This window comes from Perca flavescens, chromosome 9 (assembly GCF_004354835.1).
Source record: "Perca flavescens isolate YP-PL-M2 chromosome 9, PFLA_1.0, whole genome shotgun sequence".
NCBI classification, from domain to species: Eukaryota; Metazoa; Chordata; class Actinopteri; order Perciformes; family Percidae; genus Perca; species Perca flavescens.
This window is the reverse complement of record NC_041339.1, coordinates 26,358,249-26,369,437: the sequence shown is the minus strand read 5'-3', so window position 1 is coordinate 26,369,437 and position 11,189 is coordinate 26,358,249. Positions and strand designations below refer to the sequence as shown.

Below are 11,189 nucleotides of genomic sequence, written 5' to 3'. Positions count from 1 at the left end.
GGTACTTTACGGGAGTATTCTATTTTATGCAACTTTGTACTTCTACTCAACTACATTTCAGAGGGAAATATGCTTTTTACTCTACAATCACTTTTTACAAATTAACTACCCAACACTCAGTTCAAAAAGTAATTTAGTAAGTCTGGTGCTCAGACTGTGATGGGAGATTATCGGGCCTCAGCTATGTGACAGAAGGTCAGCACTCTCTCACTGGCTTGGTGCCTCCCCTTCTTGCCCTGCCGCTCAAACTGATCTGTCTACCTCTCAGTCAAATCGGAGTAAAAGAAATCCCACATGGCTGTCGGACACGAGGGTGTCCCGCTCGTACTGAGAAATCAACCTTTATATCCTCCTTTTCAATATGTAGGAAGAGGGAGAAATACAAATAAAGCCATGCCCCACGGGTTACACAAAACAGTTTTATTGTAATAAAAAGCAAACTTAAACCTATCAATGAATGCAATTGATTTAAAAAGAATGCTCAGTAGATATTACAGTAAATAATAATTATAATTTTTACATTTAAAAAATTATACAGTAGTTGTGTCATAACTTGGAGGTCTTAAATTTAAAAAATAAAACCTGAACAAACAAATACATTAAATAAACACAGGGCAGAAAATTTGGCATGCAACTAATCCCCTTTTATGCCAGACGTACAAAACATACATACAAAATTCTTAGTGCTGTCAAACGATTAAAATATTTAAATCGCGATTAATGTCATAGTTAACTCGCAATTAATTGCACATTTTTATCTATTCTAAATGTCCCTTGATTTCTTTTTGTCCCATTATTTTTTCTCATGTTAATACTCTTATCAACATGGAAAAGTGGATCGGCTTGCTTTGTGCAAATGTTTTGCACAAACATCCATATGCTTCTGTCTGAAGTCATCCATTGTCGCCTGGCTTTGACGAGGGGGTGGAGGATTCGCATCAGCTGTGTGCTTGGTCATCAAGTGGTATTTCAGACCGGACGTGCTGCGATGACTCAGTTCACAACGACAAAACACACAGATCTCTTTGGTCTTGTCATTGGAACCATTTGGCAACTTTTTAAAAGTAAACTTTCCATTCAGAATCTTATTGGCATCCATTTCGACATCTCACGCTCGCCATCCACTCAAAACGTAACGTTAGCCTACTACTCTTTAGCCGGCACACAAGCCCAAACAAGTGTATGTGGCGTGCCTGTTGTTTTGTTTCCGGTCTAGCTAGATCCGGTGTGGTGTTGTAGTTTTTCTAACGTTACTAGTTGTTGCAACAGCATGTGAAAAAAACTACAAAGTTTGCTAGGCCAAAAAGAACGTTAATCTCATGATAAAAAAAATGTACGGCGTTAAAATGGGTTTGCGTTAACGCCGTTAATAACGCGTTAAACTGACAGCATTAAAAATTATACAGTTCAAGGTCAGGTGCTTTGACTTTGACAATCTGACATGGTTTTCAGAAAAGTCACAAAACAAAAAAATTATGATTGTGTTGTGTCCACTGCAAATAATGGAAACTGGAGGTGAGAACAGTTTTACCTCCTCTTTGGAGCCCTATTACGTCATCATAATTGTACCTAAACACATAATTGAACAATGAAGACCTTGAATTTCATAATTTGGAAAAATCACAGCTTTACAATCTGCAGACATGACTGGTTTACGTCAGGACAGGCTACACTCAAATAGTCAGAATACACACCTGTAGTCTCCACCCTGCTACACAACTGTGTCTTAAGTGAGTCAAACACATTGGATGTTTGCAACAAATTATGGATGATGGATCTTGCCTGCAAGACGGATCACAGCTGAAAACAAGAGAGTGCTCTCTTTGGGCACATGGGGAGCAGTGGGTGGCAGCCTGCAGGCACAGACAAAGTTTCTTCAGACATTTGAGATCTTCTAGTTATATATATATATATATATATATATATATATATATATATATATATATATATATATATATATATATATATATATATATATATATATATATATATATATATATAATTTGTGGTTCCCCACAAGCAATATCTCACAATACCTCTGTCGTCTGCTTTGCTCTCAGAGTCTTTTCAGGGCCAATCACGATGCTCCTTGGTTGGCTTGTGCAGATTGACTGCTGCCATTACTTCATTCTTTGCTGGGTTCCTGAAGAGAGAAAACATTTGGATGCACAAAAGCACCGTCATCATCTAAATTAAATTGATTGGAATAATCAATAAAGTTGTGAGATGGGTTTTTTTGTAAAATGTTTCAGGTTAAATAATCCAAAAAAAAAAAAAAAAAAAAAAAAAAAGAGCAGATTGAGAGTGCTACTGAGATGACCTAGGGTTATTACATAATATTTTCTGCATGCAAGTATCATAACAAGTGTTTTTGTTGGTATGCTGACCAACCTCGGACACATGGGAAGTCTTGATCTTCTTAGTTGGGGGTATAGAGGAGTCTGGACTGGACCTTGTTGCTGCCTTAGCGCCCTTTGGAACTATCATTACCTAAAATGAAGAGACAACATTCCTGTGTTCCCTTTGGATTTTTTAAGCCACTGTATATTGTACATACACAGTAAATACTGAAATATTGGCCAGGCACTTTATTTACCTTGACAAATTTGAGAATATACAGTACATTACACGATTGCTGCTATTGTTGACTATAGTCAGTCATTTAGCTATCAGTCAAGTCAAGCAGCCAGTCCGTCAGTCAGCCTCACCGCTCCAGCTTTGATCAGCTTTCTCCTGAAGTCTTTGGTGTGGTTGTTGAAGGTGAGCGTCTCACAGCGCAGGTGGTCACCCTCTAGGTTAAGCTGGTACTTAAAACACATCTTTTTCGGCAGCTCCTGAAGAAAACAACGAAAGGAGTACTTTCTTAAATGATCTGTGTCATATTCAACTTCTTGCATGACACAATGTAATTTGTGTTTGTCTTTCTGCATTACTGCCCTGCATACAGTCAGCTCTCAATACTGACATATTAAACAACAAAAGATAAAAGCTCAATAAAGGAACTATCACCCTAAAAGTCAATTCAACAAACAGACATACTGTATGTTTGGCCTCCTTCAGTCTGTAAATATTTCAGCGCAGTTCACAAGTACTATATCCACATTAATTGTAAAAGATTCATTAATATAACGCCCACAACATGTCAAAATCAATTTACAAAACTCAAACCATATTGAAGCCTACATCATTTTTATTTTCTAAAACTTCCACTTTCTAACTCCCCCCCCTCCCACAATCTAAATTTATTTTCCATAAATATAGCAATTACACAGATTACTATCAGTGTCCAGTTGATCTCACCTTGTTTTTGAAGTAGACCTCAATATGCATGAGAAAGCCTGCGTTGCCTGTCTCCTCTACTTTATACGGAGGCTTCTTGCATACTGCAGACAAAGACAGGCAGTAATTAGATTACTTGTTACTTTTATCAATACAATGAGTTAATGGGGGTAGATAAACCAAGAAAACAAAAATAATCCTTAAAGTCTCTCACAAAATGAAAACCAATAATGTTACATTATTTGAGGAGGACAGTCTTAGCAAACTCTACTATCACAAATTCAATGTGATGAACAACAAAATGATGATTATAACCAGCAACATTTGTCACGAGTGTCATGATAATAATTTGGTCCACACCACTCAGTTTAAGATTTTTATTTAAAAGGGGAATTTTGGTATTTTTCAACTTGAACTCCAGTATTGAGCAAAAACACTGTAACTGGCAGCTGCGAACGGGGCTGCAATGTAACCCTAAAGAGCAAATGTGCACCTTAAATGTACATCCACTAAAAGTGGTCATTTTTGCCACTCACATGCTCAGATTGTTATTATAAGTGTCTGACTACATTATGGGAAGTGCAACAAGAGTAAAATGCTGCATAGTACGAATTACAAGTAGAAGTTTAAAACCAGATTTCTAAATTGCCCAAGAGGCACAATTGAGGTGATTTTCAGAAAGTACTGTTATTTGTTCCAGGACTGCACTAAAACTAAAGCAGTTTTCCAAGTTCAGACCGAGCTTGTGGAACATGAAGTAAAAGCCAGTCAGCAGAGCGAGTCTGATATTGTCCCTCTGAGTGACAGAGCAGATCTGTAAGGTAAGATGGCACTTTTCCAATGAGAGCCTAATGAATGAAGAGATACCAGTGAATGTCATGTCTTTTTTTGGAGAGAAGACCACCTAATACTTTTATATATAAATCACATAACCATAGTCCAAGACAGACATGAAAACTGCCTTAACAACCCTTTTCCTACAGAACGTGGGAAAGACGCTTTTGTTTCTGTAGAAATAGCCACAGTCGGCGAACAAGATTATTGATGTGAAATTTGAAGGAGAGCTTTTCGTCAATCCAGATGCCAAGATATTTATATTCTGCGACTGTCTCAATCAGAAGTCTGTTCATAGTGAAAATATTAAGGTTAGAGTAATCTATAGCCCTGGCTCTGGAAAAAAACAAACATTGTTTTCTTGCAGAATATTAAAGGAACGCCGTAAGTTTTGAGTTATTTGTACTGAGATAATAATGCCTGAGAAAAAAAGGGGTCCAAATTGTCCTCTCCAGTACATTTCCTGGGATCGATGGTAAGGAGAGCATCTGTAGAGCATCTAGTTTCCCGTTCTCAAAAAGGTGACTAGCAGCTACAAAATGTTTATTGAAGGTCAAACTAATCTCTTTATGGTCAGACAATAGACAGCCATTGACCTTGATCTGCGTAGGAATTGAGGAGAAGTGATTATTTTTATTAGAATTTACAGACTTCCAGAAAATTGCAGGGGTTGAATATGAGCTAGAGACCAAGTCCAGAAAGTACTCGGATTTGGCTTACCCCACTATTGCTGTGCTTCTATTTCTGAGTTGTCTAAAAGCAGTCCAATCGGAATTTCTTCCAGAGCTTCCAGCAAGGGAACAGGCTTTGTTACTTTCCGTGAACAAATCAGATAGGTCAGTGGTAAACCAGGGGTTTGATCTATTTTTACTTTGTGCTCTTTAAAGGGAGTAGGTTTGTTTATGACTGAGAGGAAGTTATTGATGTAACAGTCCAAAGCCAACTCAGTATCTGGAATTTCACATGTGCGAGGAATATCACTATGTTGTAGATCATTTTAAAAGGCTTGTTGATTAAAAATTTTAAAGTGACGCTTAACATTAATTTGGGATGGTGATGTCTTTAGGCGAGTGCTCCTGATACAGGCCACCGGGCATTGATCACTAATTCCAAGGTCAAATACACCGGCAGAAACTATTTTATTACTTTTATTGGATAGAATTAAATCAATTAACGTTGAGTTCAGAGTCTTTTGTTTAGGTTTGGTCTAGTAGGCTCCGTGATTAGCTGTAATAGGTTAAGACTTGAACAGATCTCTTTTAGGTGATCCGTGGGGTCAGAAAGCCAATCAATGTTAAAATCACCCATGACAATTACCTCCCTAGTAATCCATGGACATGAAAATTCCATGGATTAAAAATTCAGAATAGAAAGAGTCATAACCGACCTTGTCTCTTTTACAATGGTGGTCTATGGTAAAAATCCTTTCTTGGTCGCAGAGGGATTTTTTGTTGCAATACTGCCAGTGGCCCCTGGACAAAATCAGCGAAGGGGCTGAGTGCTGTATGTGGGGGCCTGATGGGGACTCTATGAACATAGATAAATAGCAGCATCACTCCAAGCAAGTCACTGTGTGGGCGTGTGGGAGATCAAACTGTCTCACCTCTCTTGGATATAGGGAAGCTCTCATGCAGGCGGAAGACAACCTTCTCTACAAAGTGCTGGATGTCGCGGGTCTCTGGCCCTCGGACAAACACCATCTAGTCGTGGGTGAAGCCTTCTGATGTTACCTTCTTCCTTAGCTGGGCTCTGTGGCCCAACTCCAGCTTCACCTGCACTGTGCACTGAAAAAAGAAAGATAGAAAGAAAAGGGTCAAACACTGGTTATTACTATTACATAACCCTAACCCCAAAATAGGTAAACTGTATGTATATGTATATATATATATATATATATATATATATATATATATATATATATATATATATATATATATATATATATATATATATATATATATACACACACACACACACACACACACACATACAAGCAGCTTATTGGCAGCTGCTACAAACAGCTATTCTCCAAATGAGCTACACTACTCCTAAAACACAAGGCTGCAGCCTAGAGAATGTATAACCAAGGTTGCGGTGTAGACAGAATACAAGAGGTTACTTCAGGACAGATCGCACAATACAGACACACAACTGGGTTATAGAATATTTTGGGTGGGCTGACAAGATATATGGGATAGCTTTTTCTGACATTTTATAGACCAAACAATTAGAGAAAAATATTTCTTTTTTTTCAATCACCCATTTCTTTAAGCCAGAGGGGACATCTTCAAGTCACTTATTTTGTCCAGTCTTTGCTCCAAAAACAAAACACATTCAGGATACTATCACATGTAATAGCATATCCTGAAAATGTAGAAGCTGAAACCAGTAAAATTATTAATTGTTTTAGTCCAAATATAATTGCTTAATTTTATCAATTGTTTCAGGTCTGTTCTTGCACAGGAAACATTTACATTTAAAACTTGATGCTTTTCTATGTTCACAACTCCACACAAAGTTGGAAGTGCGTCCTCGTTTAGAAGTCTCCCAGCTAATTCTGCCTTATACTTGTACTGACCAAAGTTGGAGAAACAGCTAGCTGAAGTGGTATTAGCTACAGTACCGGCCGATGACATAGACGGTCCAGCCGATTTTGGCCAGCCCCCCCGGAGACTGAAGGCAGGACACATTCTGAAACCTGTATCTCACTCAAAACAGCATGGATGTTTTTTTTCTCCAAGTTTGTATGCATGTGGAAGCACCAGAGACACAAAATAACACCCCAAATCCCAGAAAAAAAGTGTTTTTTTCATAATATGGGCACTTTAAACCTGTCACTGCAGTGGACTCGATACACTGTCTAAGATTTGGCGCTTTGCTGGCAACTCTTCATTATATATCTTTCATAATTTAAACAATGCTTGGCTGGAAGTTTTTAGTCTTTGATTTTCTTTTACTGCAGGTAGTGCATTTGCTGCTCATGATCGGACCATAGTCCTGAAGAAACAATGCTGTTATGAATGCACAAAGGATATGTTACATGTGCGATTTCTGTCTGATGTAGGCTATTCTATGTCATGCAGTATGTAAACTCCTTCTCTGCTGTTTGGGTTCATGTTTAGTTGATAGATAGATACTTTATTGATCCCCAAGGGGAAATTCAAGAAGCCACTTTGTGCAATAAAATGGTTAATTTATAACAGTGCTGTGCAGAGCCAATGCTGCTGGTTCTGCCGGTGCAAATATATTTTTGCCTGAATAGGTTAAAATCGACAGGTTTTTGTCTATACTGTTGTAGCTTTGTTGGTTGAGCATGTTGTAGACATTACTGCTATTGCCATTGTAATGCAGTGTGTTGAAAGGTAAAACTGGTTGTTTTTTTTCAGTTTGTGCTTTTTGCTACTTTTACATCTTTTTAAAAATGGCCCACTCACTTTTGTACTGGCCCGCCCGCCCAAAATACTATTTCTGACTACACCATTGTATTGGAGTCACGGTAAGTGACATTTTTGAACAATACCCAGGCCTAAACATAACACTAAAATAGTAACAGTATTTATGCAATATTATTTGAAGAAGCAAAGTCTTTCCTTACAAGATCTTAAAATTCTGATTTTATCCTGGGTTCTTTGCTTGGTAAGGATTGGTCAATGAACGGGTGGTCATCATAACTGGATTCAATTTAAACGTCTACACACAAAGAATTTGTCATCTTTTCCACCCCGCTGTGTGCATTTCAGTCTACAATCAAGAATGTGGTAAACCTTAAACATTAACCAATTGTTGGCAAATAATGCAAATACACTGACCTAAAGGATTATTAGGAACACCTGTAAGATTTCTCGTTAATGCAATTATCTAATCAACCAATCACAGGGCAGCTGCTTCAATGCATTTAGGGGTGTCATCCAGGCCTAGACAATCTCCTGAACTCTAAACTGAATGTCAGAATGGGAAAGAAAGGTGATCTAAGCAACTTTGAGAGTGGAATGGTTGTTGGTGCCAGACGGGCTGGTCTGAGTATTTCACAATCTGCTCAGTTACTGGGATTTTCACGCACAACCATTTCTAGGGTTTACAAAGAATGGTCTGAAAAAGGAAAAACATCCAGTATGCTGAAGTCCTGGGGGGCGAAAATGCCTTGTTGATGCTAAGTCAGAGGAGAATGGGCCGACTGATTCCAGCTGATAGAAGATCAACGTTGACTCAAATAACCACTCTTTACAACCAAGGTATGCAACAAAGCATTTGTGAAGCCACAATACGAACAACCTTGAGGCGGATGGGCTACACCAGCAGAAGACCCCACCAGGGACCACTCATCTCCACTAAAGATAGGAAAATGAGGCTACAATTTGCACGAGCTCACCGAAATTGGACAGTTGAAGACTGGAAAAATGTTGCCTGGTCTGATGAGTCTCGATTTCTGTTGAGACATTCAGATGGTAGAGTCAGAATTTGGCGTAAACAGAATGAGAACATGGATCCGTCATGCTTTGTTACCACTGTGCAGGCTGGTGGGGGTGTAATGGTGTGGGGAATGTTTCCTTGGCACACTTTAGGCCCCTTAGTACCAATTGGGCATTGTTTAAATGCCACAGCCTACCTGAGCATTGTTTCTGACCATGTACATCCTTTTATGACCACCATGTACCCATCCTCTGATGGCTACTTCCAGCAGGATAATGCACCATGTCACAAAGCTTGAATCATTTCAAATTGGTTTCTTGAACATGACAATGAGTTTACTGTACTAAAATGGCCTCCACAGTCACCAGATCTCAACCCAATAGAACAGCTTTGGGATATGGTGGAACTGGAGCTTCGTGCCCTGGATGTGCATCCCACAAATCTCCATCAACTGCAAGATGCTATCCTATCAATATGGGCCAACATTTCTAAAGAATGCTGCCAGCACCTTGTTGAATCAATGCCACGAAGAATTAAGGCAGTTCTGAAGGCGAAAGGGGGCCAAACATGGTATTAATAGGAGTGTATACTCCAGAAGTTGTATGGTCGTAGCTGTAGCTCGGAGCCTTGCATGTGCAGAGGAGACACCACCCCGCCTCTCCAGCCCAACCTGGTGAGGACAAATCTTTTTCCCCGGCGCCTTGTAGCGACACTCTCCTGACAGCTAGGTAGACTAACTTAGCTTAGTTGCGACAAAACCTTGACTCAAAGTGTAACGTTAAACATAGTTGTATGCCTGGTGGTGGCTACAGCTAAGCAGTGGTACTGAATGGTGCGGTAGACTTAAAGCTAGCTAGCGGTAAATACCGATGTATGAGTGCCCACCTAGCATAGCTCCAGAGCCAAACAACTAGCTTCTTGCTTCTTGCTCTTGCTGCTAAGTTAATTAGCAGCAAGAGCATTTTTCTTCTGGCTAGCAGAACAAATGATTCATTCCTGCACTTCCAGCGCACAGCCTGAAAAATTCACAAGGAGACACGAAAGCCACTGTACCTGGTTCTCCATGTATCTCTGGCGTCAGTGATTGTTGTATTTGTTTACAGCGGAAGACAGAGACAACGCCAGGCCCTCCGCCACGTAACTTCTATGCCCGCCCTACGGAGCAGTTCGATTGGTTGGGGTTAGGCATTGACCTGGAGTGGTGAAGCCGATTGGTCAGGGGATAGTACCTGAACAAATCGGGTTACGTTATCTTGCGTAAGCATGGACTCCTGGCCAATAGTAGTGTGTGAATGCTATTGAAGGGCGGGTCTTGCCTAGAAGTCGCGAGGGATCCATAACTGCTGGCAAGCAACCAAAACGGAAGGCTCTCTCAGCCTATCAGGGAGCGGGAAATGTAAGCACTCTTGAAAGCAACCAATCAGAACACTCAAGAGGCGGGGCAGTCGCTGAGCTGCAAATACAATTAAATCATAACCCCACAGTCACATTTAGCTACAAAAGAGAGCGACCATTCTGGACGGAGACCAGTGAAGGCTATTAGAAGCACTTTTCCGGTGATCACTTGCTTTACTGCGCAGCCTCCAACTGACAGAGACAACGTAAATGTGACGTGAGCAACGTGTCTGAAAGTTGTAAGTCTTCTGGTAGCTGTGCCAAGAGAAAGCTCAATCATTTCCAATCTTACAGAGACGGAGAGTGTAGGTATATGTAAGGAGATAACATAAGCACAGGCTAATTATTGCTAACTAACATGCTAATTAACATTAGTAATTAAACCTAAACCGCTAATGTAAGTCGAAACTGCCTGCGGGCTTCTCCTGTACTATATAGTAATTCCTCTACTGTGCGACAGTAAGTCTCGTGGTTATGACACAATCGTTAGCTTATTTTTACAAAAATGTCTGCTACGGAGCTTGTCAGTACCCGATCCGTTCCAACTGCACAATCCGTTCTGCGCATGCGCTGTGGTAGAATGATTTACGACACTACCCGATCTGTTCCCACACTAGCCTCCACCGGGAAGCTAACGTTGGTTTAGCTAATAGCTCATTCACGTTAGTTTAGCTAATAGCTAGGTGATTATAGCGGTCTGCCGTTAGCCTCCACTGGAAAGCTAACGTTACTTTAGCTAACAGTTCATTTGGCTAACCGCTAGCTGATTGTAGCGGTCTGCCATCCGTCAGCCTCCACAGTTAAGCTAACGTTAGTTTAGCTAACAGCTAATTCGGCTAACCGCTAGCTGAGACAGCATGCAAACTTTTAAAAGACCCCTTAAAATAAAACTTAAAACAAACGTTAACATATATAACAGCTGTTACGTCAGTTCTGCTTTACTTGTGCTCATTTAAAATACAATCACTCAATACTTGTCTTTATTGTTACTGTAAAGTCTTAATTTTGCTGTAGCCTGCTTTTCCCATTATGTTTGACTTAACGTTATTTTAAACTGAATAGCTGTCCGTTCTGCCTGCACGATCCGTTCTGCGCATGCGTTATTTGTCGGCTAGCGGTTAGCCGAATTAGCTGTTAGCTAAACTAACGTTAGCTTCTTATATATATGTCAATGGTAAGCTTGGGTGGAGGCTAGCGTGGAACAGATCGGGCAGGTTGTAAAACGGTATTATCATCTGCGCATGCGTGAACATCTTGCGCATGCGCAGAAT

At 40.0% G+C, this 11,189-nt stretch overlaps 1 protein-coding gene across 2 annotated transcripts; it reads right to left on the bottom strand.

Moving 5' to 3' along the window:
• Positions 1 to 1,304: 1,304 nt before the first annotated feature.
• LOC114561862 (protein ENL) lies at positions 1,305 to 9,700 on the bottom strand. 2 transcript variants are annotated; one of them, XM_028587991.1, is made up of 7 exons: positions 9,577 to 9,700; positions 5,717 to 5,897; positions 5,501 to 5,640; positions 2,709 to 2,834; positions 2,392 to 2,490; positions 2,037 to 2,143; positions 1,305 to 1,853 (listed from the first exon to the last, which is right to left on the bottom strand). In XM_028587991.1, exons 2-6 carry the CDS (start codon positions 5,811 to 5,813, stop codon positions 2,126 to 2,128), a joined length of 480 nt encoding a protein of 159 aa, XP_028443792.1. In that variant the 5' UTR covers positions 5,814 to 5,897; positions 9,577 to 9,700; the 3' UTR covers positions 1,305 to 1,853; positions 2,037 to 2,125. The 2 variants fall into 2 exon arrangements, with proteins under 2 accessions (XP_028443792.1, XP_028443794.1); XM_028587993.1 differs by lacking the exon at positions 9,577 to 9,700 and adding an exon at positions 9,409 to 9,561.
• Positions 9,701 to 11,189: the final 1,489 nt, after the last annotated feature.